Here is a 23,066-nt window from a genome sequence, read left to right on the forward strand (position 1 = left end):
GCTGTTTTCCACGTCTGTAGGCTTATTTCTCCCCATTTTGTTTTGTCTTGGGTGGATAGTTATGAAATTTTCAATCAAGCTTTAACATTTAGATCATTGTATACTTTGAATTTTTAACCATTATACTTATTTAAATTACTTTACTTGAAAAGTAGTCTACAAAATTAATGTAATATTTTGGTTCATCAGTAAGAAAGCTCTTCCATTCAAAGTGCTAATTATCTGAACTTGATTGAATCTTTTTTTTTTTTGGCCTTTAACTTATGGTAGATGTAAAATTTCAGTAATTACAGAACACTTCAAAGGAGCTCTAGTGACATAGTGGGTTCTGTGTTGAGCTGCTAACCAGAAGGTCAACGGTTCAAAACCACCAGCTGCTCTGCCAGAAAAAGATGATGCTTCCTACTCCCATAAAGAGTTAGTCTCCGAGACGCACAAGGACAGTTCTACCCTGCCCTGTAGGGTCACCTGGAGTCAGAATTGACTAGATAGCAGTGAGTTTATATGCTGTGAGAGAAACCTTGAATCAGAAGAAGCCATTGCTGTGGTTTCCTCTCCCCTCCCATCACTGTGAAGGATGGCTTTGGCAAGTGGAATGTGGACAGCGGGGTAAAGGGTGGGGTAAGCCCCTGCCTGTGGCAGTTCGAGCCTGGACCTGTTGGCACTATAGGGTTTTCATTCTGTGATGTCAATCGCATGATCGAGCTTCCAAAACTAAGTGTGTTTTGCATTTCAGGTTACGGCTTTGTCGACTTTGACAGCCCGGCCGCAGCCCAGAAAGCTGTGTCTGCCCTGAAGGCCAGTGGAGTTCAAGCTCAAATGGCAAAGGTGAGTCTCGAGCTGTGCAGCCTTGCTTTTTCAGCCTGGCGGTCAGCTGTCCAGGTACCTGAGGTAAACTACCCACTCCCCAGCTCGCCAAAGTGACTTTAGGATACTGGTCCCCCAGCAGCTGCTGTGCCGGCCGACTGGCCCTCATCCTTTAATGTGTAAAGAACAATTTGGGGATGCGGAAAGGGATGCGTTGACACGTAACTCAAAGAATTGCACCAGTCGGTTCCCGGCAGTCAGGTGTGTTTCCTTCTTTAACACCCACCCTGTGTTTTGAAAAATAAGGATTTAACCTCCAGGGCTCAGGGATTAATAGTCAATGTAGACACACCTCAAAATCTCATTCTGTGCACATGCCATAATTTGAAAGGCTCACAAAAACACTCAGCACATAGAGACAGTCTACACAAATACCCGTAGCTCATAAAGCAGATACAGGCTGCCGATGCTATTTCTCCCACACAGCTGGCTGGCATTCTTAGACATGGATCCTTTATGAGATACCACTCAGTAATCTTTAGTAGTTCTAGAGTGACTGACTGCATTCAGCCTTGTTTCTTCCCCTTTTTTAAAAAAATAAACATTTTATTGACATATAATTCAACAACTATCCAGTTCAATAGTTCAGTCAGTTTAAGGAGATATGTACAGTCATCCCAGTCAATTTTAGGTAAGCCTTGTTTCTGTTGAACTTTGATCTTGTTGGTGAAGAACGCTGATAGAAAATCCTTCTGGATTCAGACTGTTTCTGAAATCGTTCAGGGTTATAAAATGAGACCCTACAGTTCATGATTAAAAGTCCATTTCAGCACCAGGAATATGGGTATCAATTGATGTGAGAGGTACCCTTGCGTGTTGGTGTGTTGTGGTAGCTTTCTCTAAGGTTTTCACCTGTTCTCTCTCATCGGTGAATGCAAATGGGGTTGACCCATCAGTCATTGCCTTTCTTTTTGTGTTAGCCTGTCACCATTAACAATGAGGTATTTTAAGGTGCCTAATCCCTCTTTCAAGATTAATAGATGCCTGAGAGCAACATTATGTCGTTGGTCTCATGTGATCTAAATCACTGGTTCAGATGAGACTGTCATTTTAACCACTGGAGGACCATCCCATCACAGGCGCCAAACCGCTGCTTTCTGATCGGCATGATCTTGTGATGGAGAAGAATTAAGATTCTGAGAAGAGCGGGGCATGCGTACTTGAAGTATTTATATTCAGTGACAGACATTATCATTCCCCAGCAAATAGTCTACACATCACTGGTCCAGCAGTCACTGTTGACTACATTGATATTTATGTCCCGTCCCTGATACCCTGTAACAATAGCTTCAGACCTAGTGTCTGCAGTGCAGTTGTAACGGTGCTCCTGTCATCTTGCGGATTGTTTGTCCCTGCACACGGCCCCTCACTTCCATTGCCCGGGAAGATATTGCCACACTGCAAATCAAGCAATCTGGCATTTGAATACTCGTCAAAACGTCAATACTGTCATAGTACTTGACTTACTGAAAGGCAGTGCGGACACTGGCTCCCTGTGAACAGAACCGGATCATACAGAACCGGTTCAAACCCCTACAGGCTTGCAGCGCTCCACCAGAAAGACGGTTTGCAGAAGTTAAAAGACTAAGTGGTAGAGAAGAAGGTAGGAGGCTGAAGGGCAAGTGGTTTGGAGTTATCAAGATAGAAATTTGCCGTGGGGGTGGGGGCGTGTATTGGACAGGGTTCTCTAGAGAGAAAAACCAGATTGCTAGTAATTATATATAAATATATTTATAAAGATCGATATATAATTCAAGAAATGAACCGTTAAATTATATACAGATAGATAATACAAGAAATTAACAGTTAAATTATAAAGTAGTGAGACACTAGCAGTCCTTCAAGTTTTGAGAGCTGCCAATTGCCAGTCCCCTTCTGTAGAGAGAGCTGGGCTATATATACCCAGGCAGCAAACAGCAAGGCAGGTCCCCAACTGTTATCAACTGTGGGTCCCCAGCTCCAGAGATGAACATTCCAATCGTGTGGGCTTAAAGGGATCTCAACTTACAGCGACACAGTACACAGGCTAGGCATGCCACAGGTAGTGTGCCCCTTAAAACTGAGGCACAGAACAAGCAAGGTGAGGCTCACCGAGCCATTTATCCCTCTGCCCTTCAGTTAATCCTACTTGTGTTTATCGGCCAGGCTGGCACAATAAACTATAGCAGGGTGGGTACGGGGATGTAAAGGTTTCAGGAATTAATGGAAAGGGGACCACCTTTCTAAAGCCGTTCTTGACTTTTCAGTGTTTCTAAAGCTTTGGATTGTGCTGGACTTCTGTTAGATTTTCGTAAGCTCCAGGAAGTTAAAATAAGCAGAAACTTAAAATTCTGAGCAACATAACTATAAGATTATTGTTTACAGCATAGGTTCCCAAGTTTACTTGACCCACCAGCCCCATTTTCAGAAAATAAATTATTCAGCAACCCCCTCGTAATTAAAAATGTTTGCACCATAGCCTATGAGGAAACCACACTCAGCACCATTGAATCAATGCTGACTCGGCAGCCCTATAGGACAGTGTAGAACTGCCCCGCTGGTGTCCCAGACGGGCATTCTTTACAGGATCCAAACGCCTCACCATTCTCCCGCAGAGTGGCTAGTGATTGGTTAGCAGCCCAGCCCAGTGTAACCTGTGCCACCAGGGCTCCTGTACTGGAATTCACGATAGAGCATGGGGATCTGCTTTTGCGGCTCGCCTGGATCATTTCGATGCCCACCCTGTCCCGCTGCAGTGTCCCCCGCTTCGGGAAACACTGGCCTTGAGGATGGAGCCAATTCCCTGTGGAATTGTTGGAAGTCAGCGATTTCTGAGGCTTAGAGATAGGCATTGTAACTGTACAGTAACCGTCTTGGCTTGGTGATGTGACAGAGTGTTAAATTCTTCACTGTAAACAATGTTATTTAGCACAGGAGCAGAGTTTTTGAGGCACAATCAGAAACCAGCTAGCTCTGTTTGCTCTGTTCTCTCCGTTCTAACTCGTTCCCTGAAACCCAGACTTCCTCCTCCTCAGAGAACATCCGAGGCAAATCCCTTAACTTTTCTGGCCACTCTCAGGTAAGAGAAAGGCATCAGCCATTTCTTCCATCACAGGTCTCTAGTTAACGTTTTGAATTTTGGATTTCATGGTAGCATACCTTTTCAAATTTCATGAAATACACATATCTCTGAGTACATTACATTTACATCATTCAAGCGCAACACCACATTTTAAACATGAGGTTGTATTGGCAAGAATGTCAAGTTACCTTCCAAATCCCATCTGGTGTTGGTAGGTGCCATCGTGTCAGGTCCGACCCGTAGCATCTCACCCTGTGCACACTGGACGAAATGCTGCCCCGTCTGCCCCAGCCTCACGGTGGTTCCTGTCCTCGGGCCCATCGAGGCAGCCGCTGTGTGAGTCCATCTCTGAGGACCTTCCTCTGTCACCGCCCCTCTGCTTTGCCAAACATGCTGCCCTTCTCCAGAACTGGGCTCTCCTGACAACCTGTCCAAAGCGCATGCGAAGACTTGGCCATCCTTGCCTCGAAGGAGCCCTCTGGCCATGCTCCTTCCAAGACAGATTTGTTTGTCCTTTTAGCAGTACACAATACTTTGACTGTTCCTTGCCTTGGCAGTGCCACCATGCAAACACAGTGTGTAGAGGGGCAGAATCCTGGGTACAGGTCTGAAAACACTGTGCCGGGTCAGGTCCGCAAACGTGACTTGCACCTCTGGTGTTGCTGGTGCCGAGAGACGTTACAGCCCACAAACACCTCCTAAGCACCAGCGTGATCGATTATCTGGCTGGTGGGAAGCAATGTTTTGATGGCCTGCATTCTAGCATTACCATTGATTGTTTGTATGTGTGTGTGTGTGTGTGTCCACACAAATGATTTGTGCGTGTGTAATTTGCATTCTGTGAATGTAATTGGGGTTGGGAGTCACACATAGCAGACAGTGCTTTTCCTACTTAAATGAAGCTGGGAATAGGCTCCTGGCTCCCCTTTTCATGACAGATATCTGGTTTTTCAGGAACCGATCACTGGTGTTACATGTGAGATGCCTGTCATTTAAACGTCCAGTCTGTTCAGTGGACAGTACTAAGTCTCATGTGAAGTGAATGCTCGGGTCTGCTCCCAGCAGCAAGCCCACAGAGGCCTGTTGAAGCCCCTCTTGCTTGGCTGGACATGGTAGGCAATCATTCATTCTGCACGGTGATGCTCAGAGCGGGTCATCGTGTCTTTTCAAATAAAGCACTCGCTCTCAGCCTCTCTCCAGTCTCATGGACCGGCAGAGTCCGGGGGAGCTCCCTTAGGTGGCCTCGCGCCTCATTTGGGGACATGGGGATGAGCTGATGGACTGCTTTGTGCCCTGTGCTGAAACAGAGCTTAAAGGCGAAGAGTTTTCAGAACTTGTGCGAGAAGCCGAGGCTTCTTTAGAGTGGCACCAGGAGCGCTGACCCGGCCGTCATTCACAGTCATGGTAAACAGTGTAGGGGATTAAGTAGAAGCTCTTTTGAAGGGTCTTCAGAATGGGCTTAGCTGACACCGGACTGAGGGTAGCTAGACGGGCACCGTGCGTGCCGTGCCAGCAGTGCTCCACCGAGCGCCAGCGTTCCCAAGGGTTGATACTGAGCACTGTTCCGAGACCTCCTTGGAGGCCTGATACTGTAAATTGGGGAGGAAAAAGGATCTCTTTCGACATCCTCGACAGAAAAAAGGAACCGTGCACAGACTGCGAGAGCTGGTGGCCCGCCGCCACGCCTGTGCACTATGAATTTCTTCAGGGTCCCACGGCGTGACTTCATTTCCTCAGCGTCCTCATCTGGACAAGCTCAAGCAAACACTCTCCTACCGCTCCTCTCCTTCGTCCTCACTCTCCGCCGCGCGGGAGAGAACGTTTTCCTCCTGCTCTTCGTCTTCCAAGAGGACCGATGCTGTTGGTATTTATGTTGAACTCGCAGGTGCTTGAAATGGGTGCTTTTTTTAAAAGATAAAGACCGGGAAACTATGACAAGAAAAGGAACCAGAATAGCTGGCCTCACAGATGTGAAGCCACCTTCATCATCCCTGGCGATGGCTGTTAAGCAGGGGACATCTCGGGCCTGCAGCACCTTTTAAGCGCTGCGGAGAGTCGTCAGATCATCCATCTGATGATATTTGGCTGGTCGTAGTCTTGGCACTTCCCCACCTCCCAGTAAAGAGGCAAGCTCTTGAGCGGGCATTCAGTCCCCCTTCCACACACAGAGGTCCACCACGCTCCAAGCAGTGTGCAGCCGTGTGCCCATGAGCAGCTAGCGATCTGTTGGTTGGTGAGCCTGTTCGGTACAAGAGTTAACAGATGCCTGCTTGTCCTGCCAAGTCCCTTTCTAGCATTTTAGGAACTGGCCCACATGCACGGGGAGGTTTTGTCCATCTCTTTCAGATGATCTCTGAGTGCTTTGCTCACTCAGGATCTCTGAGCCCCTCACTTTTCTACTCAAGTGAAAATTGGTAGCTGTTTATCCCTCTCACAGCCCATCTGGGCTCTAGTTGTCTGCTTATTAAAGAAGCCATTGAACCACTTCTGGGCCCAGGGACAGAAAGAGACCCATGAGCCCCTTAGGTTTGTCTGTTTGGACCCCATCATTTACAGTGTTGAGTCTTGGTTTTGTGCATGGCATTGGATGTCATAAGCAGAGTCGACCTATCACAGATTATAAAATAAACTAAGTTATTCTCATTTAACATTACTTAAAAGTATGATGTGTTCCAATCACTTTGAATACATAGTAATTAGAACACATGGACACTGTGGGGAGTTATATAGCCAGGGCTGCCGGCTTAGAATTTCTTGTTCTGTTTTCTGTTGTTGTTTGTTTGAAGTTTGAAGTCATTGCAGTCTTGTGGGCAATGTTTGCAAGACAGATGGAGCATTGGTAAAGAAGGATCAATAGCATTCTCCCTACGAGTCTTCCCAACTGGAGAAACCCAATGAAGTCCAGCTGTTGCTCTTGAAAGCAAATGCCTGACCATCACAGGAGACTGCACTGTGTTGAATCTGCTCCCCTAGCAAAGAACGGTTTAAGAACTCGGTGTGTTTCAGGATTCTGATGTGAGCAGGTTTTAATTGCTTTTATTTTTTCCATCACTCGGTAACCTTTCAAGTTGACTGAAGACTAAAGACACATATGTAGTGCTTGTGTGAACACTCGAACAGTGGTCCACCTGAGGAGAAACGTGTTGCCATTGAGACGATTCCAACTCTTATAACGGCGGCCCTGTGTGCCACAGACACGATGCACCCAATAGTGGTCTTGGCTGGCATCAGCTCTTTCTGCAGTAGCCCTGGGTGGGTCCACCCTACTCATCTTTAGGTCAACAGCCCAGAGCAAACATTGGTGCCCTCCGGGAACCCTCTTTAATCATAGAAGCAAGTGAGATACATGGAGAAAGTACTTGCCCCTCTATCGTCAGCCCTTAGGCTTCACATGTGACAAAATCTACGGTGGGCGTTCGGGAAGATGAGCACTGTCTCACGAGCTCACTAGCATTGCGTCGATTCCAGCTCACAGCCACCCTGTGGGGCAAGGTAGCGTGCCCCTCTGGGTCTCTGAGGCTGTCCGTCCTCCCAGGATTAGACAGCTGGCCTTTCTCCCTCAGAGCCACTGGTGCTTTGGAACTTGTGGTAGCATCCCAGCACCAAATATAGATGATTGCATGCGCTTAGGTACCATTTGAAAGAGTCCCCCTCTTTGTCCGGAGCGCGTGTTGAAGCCCTTCCACCGCAGAGCTGCCAGCTTTCTTCTGAATCCAGCTAAGCGTGGTTCAGACAGCTCTATCGGCAAGATAAGTTTGAAGGTATCACTTCCCTGCCTCATGCTTCCCACACACCAAAACCAAACTCACTGCCAGTCGATGCCAGCTCATAGCGACTCTGTAGGACAGGGTAGAACTGCCTCGGTGAGTTTTCGAGCCCGTAACTCCAAATAGAAAGCCTCCCCTTTCCCCTGTAGAGAAGCTGATGGCTTCAAACTGCTGACCTTGCCGTTATCAACCCCGTGTTAACCACAACCCCTCCGGGCTCCTATACTGCCCAAAGGGCATGGCTCCCAGAGCTGCAGTCCTCGGACCAGCCCCGGCTTCCTGCCCCTTCCCCTCGCCTACTAAATGACAGGACTCACAGGGTCCGTTCCTCACCTGGCTGGAAGACCAATTGTAGCTGAAGCTATTGAGCCTGAAAGATTGTTGCTGTATTTAAAAAAAAACAAAACAGGTAGGGAACATATTGCAAAATATATATGACTTTTTAAATACTGAACATAGGAATTTTGTAGCTCTGACAAGATTCCTGTGGGCTTTGTCTGCATACGCTTCATGGAACGTATCCACATGGCATCAATTTTGACTCTCTCTCTGGGTTTGTAAATCTTTAGGGGAGTGGGCAGCTTCATTGGTGCAGCTAGAGGGTTTGAATTGCCAACCTTAATGTTAGCATCGCGACTCCTGGCCCACAGCAGCCGGAACAACTCCTGCTGTCCTTGGTCATCCTCGCAGTTTTTGTGTTTGAGCCTACTGCTGTGGCCACCGGGCACCTCATACATGGGCAAGTTTCCAGAAACAACAACTGAAAAACAAAATCCAATTCCTGGCAGCCTTTCCGTCTGGTGTCAAGCCTCAGCTCAAAACCATGCCCTCTCCTTAAGATGTGTTTCTCAAATACATCATCGTGTCCCATTGGGATCCATTCACAATTCTAGGATCACATTCATCACCCGTGTTTTCTGTCACTGTCAACGTTTGGGAGGGAGGACCAAGTCGTAGTTGTTTTATAAGGAAACCCGCTTGCTGCCAAGCCAATTCCAATCATAACTACCCTGTCGGCGGGGGTGGGCCTGCCTCGAAGGGGTTCCCAGGCTGTAATCATCCCAGAAGCTGTCCGCCTCTGGAGTGGCTGATGCGTCAGCTGGCAGCTGAGGGCTTCACCGCTGTCTTAATCACCAGGTGCTGCTCTATCAGAAATATCCCAAGTACCTGCCTGTAACAAACAAAGTGCTTGTTAGCACACCTCAAGAGGCTAATGGATGTCTGCTCCTTGGGAAGGCCGTCTTTCTCGGTTGGCTCTGCAAGAAGGCTCTTACTTATTCCTTGGTTCTATGGTAACTACAGGAGCCATGGTGGCTTAGGGGGTTATGTGTTGGGCTACTAACTGCAAGGTCCGCAGTTCGACCCCATCCGCTGCTGCACAGGAGAAAGGTGAGGCTTTCTGTTCCCTTCCAGAGTTATAACCTCAGAAGCCCACACGGGCAGTTCTGCTTCACCCCTAGATCGCTCGGACTTGCAATCGCAGCTTGATGGCTTGAGTTTGGTCCAGAGTCTGTGGTGCCCTTGAGGGGGCGTGCTGTTTTCTTCCGCCTCCATCTGTTTTCTCGCTTAACCTCAAGAGATCAAAACAGGACTATTTCATTAACAGAAAGAAAACTCCATCCCCAATTGGATGAGAAGCACAGATACAGGGGTTGGGAGTTCCTGAGACATGGTTTAGGGATATGTACTTTAACCCATAAGAGCCACCGGGACTCCCCCTTGGCGAGGGCAGTCTGGGTGCACAAGACACACCGTGGGTGCCCCACTGGCCATGAGAGGCCCCAGGGCCCCTCAGAGCCCTGTCGGGAGGAGCGTGGGGGGCTGAGGAAGCGCTGGGACGAGTGCCGGCTTGTACACCAGCGACGCTTCAGGGCCAAGATGAGATGACTAATTGAGAAGCTGCGTAATTAAGTGGATGAACTTGATGGAGGCGATGAATGACGTAGAAATAAAGGAGATAAGATGACTTCTCACCCTACCTCAGAAGAGTGGGAAGACTTTGAAAACTTAAGACCCTTTTTTATTGCTCCTCTGGAAGCATTTTAGCTGTTTGTGTGCTGTGGCCATTAAGCCAGTCATTTTACCATGATCATACATTGAAGAGATCTCTTAATTGCTGATAGGTTTTGCTCAGCATAATTAGCCTTATTACTACACTGAAGAGATCTAATTTTTCGGCTGAACGCAGGGAGATTGGCATTGTCTTCAGCCTGTCATGGGTTAATGGGGGTGGTTATTCAACTTCTGAGGGAGCATTTGACAACTCTGAATTTTCTCTGAGAATCAGCCCGCTTAGCCATGCCCAGGGTACTGGGCCCTTGAGCTGAAAGCCGCTGCTCTAGGCCTTCGCATTGCTCTGCGCTGCTTCCTCTGCATCCGAATCAGGAAATTGGAGGGACTGGGCCGTCTAGCTTCCATTCTTTCATGACTTGAGTTTTTACGAACTCCAGAACACTTGGCATCCCCTTGTGAGACCCTTGACTGCTAAGCAGAAGGAGGTTTAAGACCGACCTCAAAACAGTGTGTGATGGAAAGCACTCTGCGGCACCGTGCTCCTGACTCCTGGGTCACCGTGAGCCAGCCAACCCAACAGCAGCCGGGCAGAAAGGCATGCCAGAGTGTTCTCTCTTGCCTGCAAGATTCTACAGAATGAGAGGTTTGGTTCTTGAAGGTCGGATCTTTATACAAATTCACACGTGTCTGCTTCCCATACATTTTTTAAGTGCTGTGCATTTTTGGAATACGGAATCTTAAAATGAGCCCTCCGTGTGTTACCTGTGGCCAAAATATCCCTTAATAGCCTTACTACTGGCGCTTATTAGAGAAAAATCACAATCTTGTGCAGTTGAATGTGTATACAGTTGGACTACCTGAATTAGTTAGGGCTGAAGCATTCAGGTTTTAAACTCATTTAAGGTCATTCCGAGCTCAGATTGGCAGAGATGGATGTTGACTTGGGCAGAAACTAGTCCAGGCATCACAGAAACAGTTTTTCTGGATGAATTTAACACTGTGTTCTTCGTAAATATACCTAGCAGGTATAGTAAATATAGTTATAGGTTCTTAGGCCTTTTATTTATCTTTGGTTCCAGCTAATTCCACCCCAGCAGTGGAAGGGTGGGTGGAATGATCTAAGGTAAGGGAGTGGCCAAGGACCCAAACGCATGTGTACACGGTCCCCCGGCAATATCGTTAAATCGCTGTTGCTGATTCTGTGGGTCTGGTGCAGAGCCTGAGAATTCAGTATTTCTAACAGGCTCCAAGATAATTGCATTCCTAAGTGGGTTTGTGGATCCTACTTTAGGTGGCAAAGATTTAGTACCCCACCCCACCCCATTTGTACTGAGCTCCATCTTTTGCATGCCTAGATTCAAACTCCGTTCTGCCCAGAGTTCATCATTATACATGCCTTTGAAACGCCTTGTTGTGCTATAGCACAAAGTTGAAAGACTCTGGGGGGGGGGATCCCCACCTTTTGGACTCTGGATGACTTGTTCAGTATCCTTCATGTGTCTAGGTGGAGTTACTAGCAGTTACAATGCCCCATCTGACCATGTACTTGAAAGGGGCACCTAAACATAGCAGTGGAGGAGAGCTTGGTTATTGTGGGGAACACAGCAAACAGCTGAGAGTTTGGTCCCAGGAGGTGTCCTCTCCAGCACAGCAGTGCCTGCCAGTAGTTGAACTTCCAAAGCCTGCTAAGCAGGGCTCACTGGGATCATAGCTGGCCTGCACAGACTGCCCAAGCTTCTGACACTTCTTGCACATGTGCAAGGTGATCCAGGTGCTTTGAGGTTCCCATAATATCACGAGGTAGCACTTTAAAGGGGCCCATAGAAAGAGTGGCTTTATTCAAAGAGCCCCGTTGATAAACATACGACTCTGAGAAATGCCTCGCCATCCAATGGAAATTAATGGGCAATTCTCCATTCTGTTTTAGCAACAGGAACAAGACCCTACCAACCTGTATATTTCTAATTTACCACTCTCCATGGATGAGCAGGAGCTTGAAAATATGCTCAAACCGTTTGGACAAGTTATTTCTACAAGGATACTACGTGATTCCAGCGGAACGAGTCGTGGCGTTGGCTTTGCTAGGTAAGTACATTTTCTCCCCTGCCCCCACTCGTAATGTTAAGACTAGCTTTGCTAGTTTTTCCAGAAGATAAGAAGTAAGAAAGAAGAGACGTTAAGCCAAGGCTATGGTAGCTAGTTGCACCAAGAACCTTAATTGGCTTACATTCTCCCAAGTCTTTTGGAAATCCATTAAGGATTCTTGAAGTTGAGCACACTGAATGCCTGGTGGCTCACAGCAAAGAAACATCACATGAGCTCTCGTTCTGAAAGCGGGTCTTAATTCGGTTGGGGTGCCTGTATGTCCTTCAAAACCTCCATCAGGTCCATGATTCTCATCACTAAGTTGCTCTGGGTTTTTTTGTTTTTCCTCACTGGATGAAAATTTGATTCACCGCAGTTAAATCTATTAATTGGCCTTTTTATGGAAGCATTCAGAGTAGTGAGACAATAATGTGACATCTGGCTTAGCCACCACGCACATTGACAAATAGTAACATTTTACAGCTTTTGTTTCACATTTGTCTCTCTTTAAAAGATACTCCCTCACGCCTTCCATTTATTTGTTTCCCTCCCTCCCCAGCAAGGAAAAAATACTCCACTTCTAAAGAAAAGATAAGAATAAAATAAATAAACTGGAGGAGTTTTTGTTTGTGGCAGAGCTTTAACCCTGAAGTTCACACACAAAAGCTTGTGGTACATTGCTTGTTGACACTGGCAGTAACAGATCATGTCTATATGTGCTCAAGGATTAACTTTGATTCCGGAGGAAAAACCTGTTGACATTTTACTGTCATGTATATTATCCCATTTGCTGATGATCCCATCTACCACAGACCTATGGTGTCTTCAACGCATTGTTTTCAATGTTTGAGGAAATTGGGAAAAATAATGGACTTTTCAATTGTCATCCAGATGCCAAATAATGAACGAATGATGGTTCTTCTGTTAAGTCTGATAATTGTATAATGAGAACAAAAAATGCTGCAGGTAGTAGGCTACCAGGGCCCACGTTGCCGAGGTACACATCATTGGCTTCAGAGAATCCAGGTGATAGACTGAAAGTCTCCGCATAATCTCCTCACCTTTCTGGGCATTCTTCTGAAAGGAAGGTCAAATTATACCGTCTTTATCTCCAAAGATAGAACCCAATAAAATCCTATTGCTGATTAATCCTACTTCTTCCCATGAAAATGAAAGTCATTCTCTGGTTAGTACAAGAATGGATTGCATTTAGAGTAAATCACCCAATGTGTCTTTCATGAAAGAAAAATAAGTCGGAATCATTCAGCACTCTGGAATGGTTCTCGTGACAGAGAAAGTACACAACTGACTTCACTGATTTAATATGAGACCCGAGGCAAATAGGAAAAAGCAGCAGGCACACCCTCTGATTAACACTAATTCTTATCTTGACTTTAGGATGTGTCTTTGCCTGAATATAGAAAACTAGAGATCATTATATAACTGTAAAAATTCTAGGGAGGAGCAACTAAGTATTTTCAACTATTACTGTTTTAGTACCACAATTAACCAAGTTAATATATATTGATGATCAGTTTTCCAACAACTCAAATAAATGTTTGATACACATGATATAGAATATGCTGTATATAATGGAACTGTGGAATCTATACAATTTGGAAGATATTTAGGGATTATCATTTTACTATAAAAGTTCAAAATCAATGATTAGCTAGAAGGTTCGATAGACCGACTGTTTCTTGTCATAGTCACCTTGTAGCTAAGTGGGATTTGTATTCACATGTACAGAACAAAGTGAAAACTTAGAGACCTCTAAATATTTACAAGTTTCTATTTTTATGTGTAAATAGGATGGAATCGACAGAAAAATGCGAAGCTGTTATTGGTCATTTTAATGGAAAATTCATTAAGACACCACCTGGAGTTTCTGGTATGTTATTTGTCTAAGATTTACCCGTAGTGTTTCATATATTGAGGAGCCTTGTTGCCCAGGGGCTCGGCACCAAGCTGCTCTCTGAAAGGGTGGCCATTCGAACCCACCACGGCTGCACGGGAGGAAAGGTAAGGGCAGTCAACTTCCGTAGCATGAACAGGCGTGCGCGCCCTGTGCTGCATTCTCCTCGGCCCTATGCGGTCACTGCTGTTTGGTAGCCACTGCATAGCTTGCACTTGCCGTTCTGTGTGATATAGAATGTCTATAACTTCATTACCCGATGGTGCTTACATCAAGTATAAAGAGCAGTGATAGAGTTCTTGGGGGAAAAAAATTTCCCTTCCTCTGTTTCTGTAACACCGGGCAGGTAGAGACTGATGTCACCCCCAATTGAGTATCTCCAGTGTGACCAGCCCTGGCACTCTTGTTCCTCTCCTCCACTTCTTCAGCCTTCCATCAAAAGAATTCTAAAGTTTCCTCAGCCAGTCCAGTCCCCCTTCCCGGCCTATGACTTCCCTTCCTGCTTGATGAATAAAATGGACATCTCCAGGCAGAAGCTTCTCCGCTCTCTGTTCTTTGCCAACAAGGACGCCTACACGTTTCTATCCATTCTTACCTCCCTCAAGGACAAGTGTTCAAAGCTGGCTCCTGGATCTCATCCCACTGCGACCTTGATCTGCCGGTTATCCACTCCTTATAATTTCCATTTCTCTCACATTTATCTTTTTTCATTTTTGGCCAACAAATCCAATCTTTTAGTTTCATGGGCAAGATTAATTTGGTGAAGCGAGAGAAAATGCACAAGTTAACAATAGGAACAAAAATGGTGAATGTAATTACAAGGGATATTTTTCAATTGCAAAAAAAAAATACAGTGAGTGAAACCAGGACGTGCTTTGTGCCAGTAAATTCCAGGTAAGTCATTTGCTAAGGAAAAGTACCAGAGTTTAGATCTTGCAGATCCGTCCCGTCCTAAACCCAAGCCCCTCTGCGTCTCTCTGTGTCTTCTCACACACACATTCTAAAGGTGTCGTTTCTATTTTCTCCCTTCCCTCTCGCATCTCCGCTCTCTCCAGTCTGACGTTTTGGGGTAGTGTGTGATTGGAATCCCATTGGTAAGCTTCCCTCCGAGGCCCTCCCATCGCTGCATGTTTGTGTCTGCTCTCTTTGGTACTGCTGTTTCCGCTCCTGAAACATCCTCCTCCTGGCTTCTCTTACACCTGTCTCTCTTGTCTTCCCTCAGTGGCCATCCCTTCTCTTCAGTGGTCTTGTCTATTCCATTTCTGGCTTATTCCTTCTCAAAGTTTGGATGTCTTGCTTATATGTAAGTGCAGGGCAGTGGGAGTTCTGAGGTCAAGTTCTCTCCTTCCGTGCAGGACACCTGGATTGGATTCCTAGCCAGCATACCTCAAATGTAGCCAGGGGAGGCTTACATGCTGCTATGACGCTGGAAGCGATTTCAGCGGAGCCTCCAGACTAAGACAGACTAGCGGATAAGGTCTGAGAATCTACCTCTAAAAGTCAGCCAGTGAAAACCCTATAGATCAAACACAGCAGCTAACAACAGCAGCACATTCAGAGGACTCTCGGTCAGCTGTCATGGTGAATTTGTGACCCCCCCCCCGCCCCCCGTTTTGGGATACCTAGCCTCAGTCATCTCATACCCATCCTCTCCAAGTCCCCATCAGTCTCCGCACCGTTTCCCTCGTCTCTGTTAGTGGACCAGCATCCATTCAGGCAACCAAATACTCAGGAATTCTGCCCTCCCTTCCAGTATTGCTCATTTCTCATATGCAAATTCCTGAATTTTTCTTTCTAAAATGTTCTAGAATCTACCCTCTTCACCCTACCTACCATTGCCTAGTCTGTTAACCTGTCATCTTTACCAAGTTGCCTGCAGTCCACTCTGACCTTACTTCTGTCAAATGTCTGCCCTTCTTGTCTGTAGCCAGAGAGATTTAGGTAAAACATAGGCTTCTTTGAGACTCGCCATCGAATGAAAAACCTGGGATTTCCTAGTATGTGTGACGTTGTAGGCCGCCAGCAGCCTTGCCTACCTCCATACCGTCCTCACCCATTCCTTGCCTCGCGTCTACCTTCCTCCAGCACTGAGCTGCCGATGGGGTCTCAAGCACGCATGTTAGGTTGCTTCATATCTCTATGCCTTCTTTCACGTGGCTTCCAGAGCCTTGAGCGCCTTTAAAACACTGCTGACTGGGTTGCCGTTGGCCTCTGGCATGTGGCTTGCCAGCAGAGAGAAAGTTCCAGGTTTAGAAAGTACTTCCCATTAGGTGGCTGGGGAGCAGAGTGCAGTACTGAGACTTGTACAACAGGGGGCAGAGAAGAGCACTTGCTTTCTTTTCTCTTCCCCTCCCACCCTACCCCGTCCCTGGTCGTGTTAGTCCTCGGAATGGTAGATGAGGAGCCCTAGTGGTAGAGCAGTAATGTGTGGAGCTGCTAGCTGCAAGGTTGGCGGTTTGAAACCACCAGCCGCTCTTCTGGAGAAAGCTAGGGCTCTCCACTTCACTCAACAGTTGCCGTCTCGGGAACACACCAGAGCGGTTCTTCCCTGTCCTGTAAGGTCGCTCTGAGTCCACTTAATGCCTTTCTGGTTCTACGTCTCAGCCTGTATCCAAGTCAGCAGTTGTTGGTAAGGCCCCGGGTCTGTGTCGCTCTGACAGCGCCACGTCCATGCCTCTGCTAGAGCATGGACTAAGGTAAAGCTGAGGGCACTTGTGTGAGGGGTAGGGGGCCTTGTTTCCCAGAATGGCTGAAGTAGATACACCAGAGTATCTGTTAGTCTGTGTTGACTAGAGAAATAAATTCGTAGACATTCATGTGTGTAAGAAAGACCTTTATATAAAAGGGCGACTGTATATTGAGAAAACATCCCAGCCCAGTCCAGGTCATGTCTCTAAGTCTGATATTAGCCCATATGTCTCATACTAGTCCATAAATTCCTCTTTAGACTCATGCAGCACATGCAATGATGCTGAATGCAGCAAGAGCGCAGGCCAGTGGATAGATCTTGTGCATCCAGGGGCAGTGGAAGCATCTCAGCGCTGACACGGGTCCCCTTCAGCTCTCTGACTCTCTCAACAGCAGGAGAGGGAAGGCAAAGAGAGCGGGTCTGGCCTCCAGTGAGCTATTTATCTCCATTGCACTTACAAATGGGTTATCAAGCTGTGACCTGATTGACAGGCTAGATTCCACCCCTTCGCTCAATTTGACAGGAGATTATGTAACTGCCACAGTATCCCAGGACCACGTGGGATTGTCCCTGAGTGAGGGAAGAAGAAAGAGTTTCTCAAGTGAATGGTTGGTACCAGATCGAGAAGAATAAGAATAGAGGGCCATTTGCTTATATTCTTATTTGTCCCAGTATCATTTTTTAAAAATCATTGTATTAGGGGCTCATACAACTCTTATCACAATCCATACATACATCAGTTGTATAAGGCACATTTGTGCATTTGTTACCCTCATTATTCTCAAAACATTTGCTCTCCACATAACCCCCTGGCACCAGCTCCCCATTTTTCCCTGTCCCTCCCTCTTCCCCCCTCTTACATGAACCCTTGATAATTTTATAAATTATTATTTTGTCATATCTTGCAATGTCCCACTCTTCCTTCACCCACTTTTCTGTTGTCCGTCCCCCAGGGAGGAGGTCACATGTAGATCCTTATAATTGGTTCCCCCTCTCCACTCCACCTTCCCAGTATCACCACTCTCACCACTGGTCCTGAAGGGACCATCCTCCCTGGATTCCCTGTGTTTCCGGTTCCTATCTGTACCAGTGCACATCCTCCGGTCTAGCCAGATTTGTAAGGTAGAACTGGGATCATGATAGTGGGGGGAGGAAGCATTTAAGAACTAGAGGAAAATAGTTTGTTTCATTGTTGCTACACTGAACCCTGACTGGCTCATCTCCTCCCCTCGACCCTTCCGTAAGGGGATGTCCAGTTGCCTACAGATGGGCTTTGGGTCCCCACTGCACTCCCCCTCATTCACAGTGATATGACACAGGCTGGTGTGCTTCTTCCAATGTCACTTTTTCTCTGTAAAAATGAATAACACTGAAAGATACAGATTCACTGAATGGAGTTTTATTACATAACAAAAGGTCCAACACTGATTCTATGACCTAGCCTTTATAAGTCCCACAGAATGTGGGCCCAGCTTTTATACCGAAGGCAGGCAAGCACTGAGGTCTTTTGAAGATAATTTCATTCACAAGTCCTTGGCGGAAGCAGCTCTGAGTTGCTAGCTTTAACTCAAGGACTGTGATTATGAATGGGGATGCACTTTAATCTTCTGAATTCAGTTGAGCCTCATTTCTTAGAGAAAATAACAGATCACTGTGTGTGTAATCGCAGCACTATGCGATTGTGTAGCAAGAAAATGTGCTAGCCCCCACAGCTTGTGGTGTGTGTGTCTGGATGAGGCCCAAGTGTGTACTGGCATAGGTGGGGACTGCAAAAGGTGTGTGGGAAGCAGAATTCAAAGATCCCAGAACCTTTCCACGTACTCTTTGAAGCCCTCTCCCTCATGTGGTGGGAGCATAAACTATAAGACCGGGAAGTAGACCCAAAATGAAATGAAAATTATGCCTTTTTGCTTGTTTTAATTTCGTTGTGTCTGTTTTCCCACCCACAACACTTGAGTTGCGAGAAAAGGAAAAGAAAGGAATTGTTTGGACCCTCAGCCGCATAAAGACAGGGAAGCATTCCAGACCCTGGGTCCTATTGTAAACCTGACCCTGCCGGGCTCGTGTGTGACACCTGTGCACAACGGACCCCATGTACGAATGACCCTGCTGGGCTCGTGTGTGACACCTGTGCACAACGGACCCCGTGTACGAATGACCCTGCCGGGCTCCTGTGTGACACCTGTGCACAACGGACACCATGAACGAATGACCCTGCCGGGCTCATGTGTGACACCTATGCACAACAGACCCCGTGTATGAATTGCCTCATGCTGCACTCACAGAATACCTCTGATTGGGTGGCTTAATAAGAACAAAACCGCATTGTCTCCGATTCTGGAGTCTGGGAATCAAGATCAGGGTGTTGCCTGGGTTGATTCCCTAAGGGCTTTGAGGGAGACTCTGTCCCTTGCCTCTCTCTGGGTTTCGGGTCGCTCCCGTGCCTCCCAGCTTGTCGCGACCTTGACCTGGGTGCTTCCCTCTGCCTCTGGGCTTGTGTGACTTCCTTTTAAGGACATTCATCCAAAGGATTGAGACTCACCCTACTCCAGCGTGACCTTATACTCACCTAGCCAATGCCGTCTTCCGAAACCTTTCTAAGTAAGGGCACCTTCACCAACGTGGGAGGGTGGGGGATGGTGGTGGTAGGATCTCAGCATAGCTTCATGGGAGACGAGATCAGTCTAGACGATCCTTGGTGTTTTCTTTGCTTGCGCCTGCACAGTCAGCCTCTCGCTGTTCGTCCGGCTGAAGAGCTGTTCATCCAGTTACTTGTGTTCTCCATGTTTTCTTAGGCCCCGGAGAAAGTTTGAGAAAGAAGATGGATGGGGTGCAGGAAATATCTTGGGTTTCTTTGGTTTTATCTCATAGTGGTCTGAGAGAGGATCTGCCCGTTCTTTGAATGAAGTCGATGTCAGGACAGCTTTTTCTTTTTTTCTCTTGAGAACTTGCTGGTTCTATCTTTTCACTCTGTTCTTGGAAGCGGGGTCACTGGTCATACTCATGCAAGGGAAAAATGGCCGTGATTTCCAAACCACGTGTAAATGATTGTGAGATTCTCTGCTCCTGGACAACCAGCAGAGGATCCTCTCCTAGCATTTCCCCTCCACCGGCATCACTACCGTGGAGAGCACGCCTGGAAGTTAAAGCCAAAGGCAGGTGTCTTTGTTCTGAATCACCTCTTACATTTCTGTCCATTTTCTAATGCTTAATGAGAGGTGTATTAGTCCTGGTACTCAACTAGATTATGAGTTCTTTAAGGACATGGGCTCTATTTTTTTCCCTAAATCATTTTATTGGGAGCTAATATAGATACCATATCAATCTCATCAGGCAGTGTGGTACAGTTGCTACCATAATCGGTTTCAAAACCTTCTCTTCCTTCTTGAACTCCTTGATTTCTGCTCCCCTTGATCTCCTCTCGCCCACTGTACCTCTGGGCTGTTGTTTTGAAAAGGTGTGCTAGATAGAGACCGCCCGTGCTTCCCCGGATAGCAGGAGATGCCGCCAAGTAGCTCTCAAGAGCACTTTGCACATAGAGCTCATCACAATAGTCAGGGCTGTTTTCAGGACTTTTTGGATACCTCTTTGCATGTGAGTGAGTTTGAAGAGCCCTTAGGCATGAGTTTGGAATATGTGATGTGACTCCGGTGAACTCAACTTTTCTCAGAAATAAGTTTCCAGACAGCTTGAGAACGCACAATAGGATTTGAAAGGGCTTGGAATGTCTCTAGATTTTGGGTTCGTATCATATAGCACTAACGTGGCCCACCATCTGTCATTGGATCCTGTTCTCTGACCTCAGCTTCCCCGCCTGACGGATGGCTCCACATCATCAGTTCCTCCGCAGAGAGCAGATGATTGTTTTCGGCAGAACCAGATTAAAAATAAATAAATAAAACGTATCGTTAGGCCTGGGTAGATGGAACGAGCTTTCACCTTAATGTGCAGGTGCATTGCCAGGCAGACATAATAGTCCTTAAGTACAGTCAGAGGATGGGTTGTTTAGTGATGCAAGTTATGTAGCTGGCATTCGAAGCCTCTGCTTGGTGTCTGTCAGAGGACTCAGGTTCTTGCATGACTGGCAGTTTGCAAATGGCCGGGGCATTCAGCCAAACACAGAAGAGGAGTCAATGGATGGTAGACTGGAGACAGAGCCCTTCCCCGACCACCACCACCCCAGAAAAGACACTTTCTGAAAATTACAAAACCGAGTGATGGCTTAGGCCATCCGTCCTCAAACTACAGCCCACGGGCCACATGCTGCCCCCGCCGAGGACATTTATCCAGCCCGCTGGGTGTTTTTTTCCCCGTTTGTTTGTTGTTGTTGTTGTTTTTACTTCAAAATAAGAAATGTGCAATGTGCATAGGAATTTGTTCATAGTTTTTTTTAAACTATACTCCAGCCCTCTAACGGTGTGAGGGACAGTGAACTGGTCCCCTGTTTAAAAAGTGTGAGGACACCCGTCTTAGGCTCTCTGTAACTGTGGCGTGCCTAAGGAAATCAGTGGACAGGTGAGTGAAAGGAGATCCGCTATGCACGTGAGTAGACCCTGTTTTCTGATGTCGCCCTCCTCTTGTTAAGACACACACCTTTCATGCCCCCCACCCCACCCGATGCCACCCAGACCCATCCTGGCCAGGGACATGGAGTAGAATGTAATACATGTACGTACGTAGATAGTTCTAGAAAACCTGAATGCACCACTTAGCAATTGTTTAAGGCAATCACTTGTCTTTGGCTGCTTTTGAAAGCGCTTGGACTCTTCCATGTCTACCACCAGCCGCTCCACGGGAGAAAGAGCAGGCTGTGTGTTCCCGCAGTCACGTCACGGTCTTGGAAACCCACAGGGACCCCTGCCCGATGGGGTCTCCATGAATCAGAATCAACTCGGTGGCAGTGAATCTGGGTTTTGGTATTACTGTTTTTTCACATGAAACACCCCCTCCTATTTTTAAAGGAAAATTATTTTTAAAATATACATGACGGTTTGTTGAAAAAAAAAATATTTGTAAGACCTTATCAATCACTCCCCGTGAACCCATCCTTTCCCCTGCCCCTTGGTAACATCTAAGCATTGCTGTGTATTTTGACTTGCCCGAGTTTTGCATGCTGACTCCTTTGCGATAAATCAGATTTGCTTTGAAGCCCTCTGTGCCACCCCATCCCCCACCAACATAAAAGCACCGGGACTTCTTTGGGGAGCAGTCTAGGTGCATTCCACAAAGAAGTTCTCTTGAACCTGGTTCATGTGCTCACTAAGACTCCCATTGTGGATTGAAGTAGTATGGTGATGGTTTCCGCCAGCGGGAAGGGTAGAAATGATGGCTGGGGAGTTTGCGTTCTCTAGAGCCAGTGCCCAAACCCAGAGCCCTGTCCATGGGGACATATGGTTGTGATTCAAAGATTTGTCTAAAAAACCTGCCGAGTGACTCCTTGGAGGAGCGTGTCGCCACTGAGAAAGCCATGCACAGGACCCATGGGCTGGAACTGCCCGAGCTCTGCAAGCAGCCCAGTGCCCTGCCTGCCCCACATGGCTGTCTTGGGTCTATGAGAGTCTCCTGCCCAGATGCGCAAAGGCCGTCTGTGTCTTCAGGGCTGCAGGAGGCACGGTGACCATCGTCTGTCCAGACTCTGCCAATATATCAATGGCAAGGGAATCTTAAGAAGGCCTGTGTGCTTAAGGCATACGGTTAAAGAAAGAAAGCGTGCCTAGTCCCTGGCTTTGTGAAGCGAGTTTGATTCCTGGTGTCACACTGGTGACTGGTCTGTCACATCACCCAGATTGTGTGTGTCATAAACATCTTCAGTGAAGAACATCTGGGACGGTTGGAAACCCCCACAGGAACCCCGGTGGTGTAGTGGGTTACGCACTGGGTTCCTGGCTTCAGGGTTGCCAGTTGCTCCGCAGGGGAATGCTTTCTGCTCCTCTAAAGATGAACAGCCTCAGAAACATTGGAAATCCACAAGGACAGTTCTGCTCTGTTGTATAGGGCTAGTAATTGATCAGAACCCACCAACTGGCAGTGAGTTTGGTTGGGTTTGGCTTGGCTAGGCTTGGCTTGGCTTCCTCCATAGACATCTGCTTTCTCTGTTCTCTGACTTTTCAGATCGGGCATGTGCCCAGCAACGCCTGCAAACTGATCTTATCCCATTGAATCACTCCCTTTGTGCAAGTGATATTATTAGGCCACTGCTGTGTGCCAGGAGGCAGAAAGTGTAATGTGTGAAGGAAAAATTATGACGCTAGGAAGAAAGCCTGGCAATTTTTGGGAGATTTTTTTATTGCCCATTTTGCTCACTTAATGTTTTCTTAAGCATCATTACTCTGTAAACGCAGAGTGTTGGCAGCTCTCAGACGAAAGAAATACCTGCAGAACTGTATGGCGTCCTGGTCCTTTTAGGACGATGTGATCACACCTTTGGGATCGGGGTCTGCTCAGCCCTCCCTTACTTGGTTCATACAGTAAGGAGAATGGAGCCTATGTGCAGCCTTTGTCTACACCCACCTGCCCAGGGCTGCTCTCTCAGGATGGATCAGTGCTGTGCAGAGGAATGCACGGAAGCATTCCGGGGTGGTCAGTGGGACAAGGGCTCTGCTGCACACCCCAGACTCACAGTGGCAGGGGCAGGGACCCGGAGCCACGGCCCCATACAGACCAGGTTTG

At 47.1% G+C, this 23,066-nt stretch overlaps 1 protein-coding gene across 10 annotated transcripts in view; it reads left to right on the forward strand.

Moving 5' to 3' along the window:
- Positions 1-23,066, forward strand: part of RBMS1 (RNA binding motif single stranded interacting protein 1) — a 266,113-nt gene that overhangs the window by 218,677 nt on the left and 24,370 nt on the right. For all 10 annotated transcript variants that reach the window (XM_075529650.1, XM_075529655.1, XM_075529646.1 and 7 more), the window contains exons 4-6: positions 737-828; positions 11,636-11,793; positions 13,605-13,684. In XM_075529650.1, the coding sequence (XP_075385765.1) occupies positions 737-828; positions 11,636-11,793; positions 13,605-13,684 (330 nt within the window). The remainder of the gene's footprint in view (positions 1-736; positions 829-11,635; positions 11,794-13,604; positions 13,685-23,066) is intronic.

Source organism: Tenrec ecaudatus, chromosome 13, assembly GCF_050624435.1.
Source record: "Tenrec ecaudatus isolate mTenEca1 chromosome 13, mTenEca1.hap1, whole genome shotgun sequence".
NCBI lineage: Eukaryota > Metazoa > Chordata > Mammalia > Afrosoricida > Tenrecidae > Tenrec > Tenrec ecaudatus.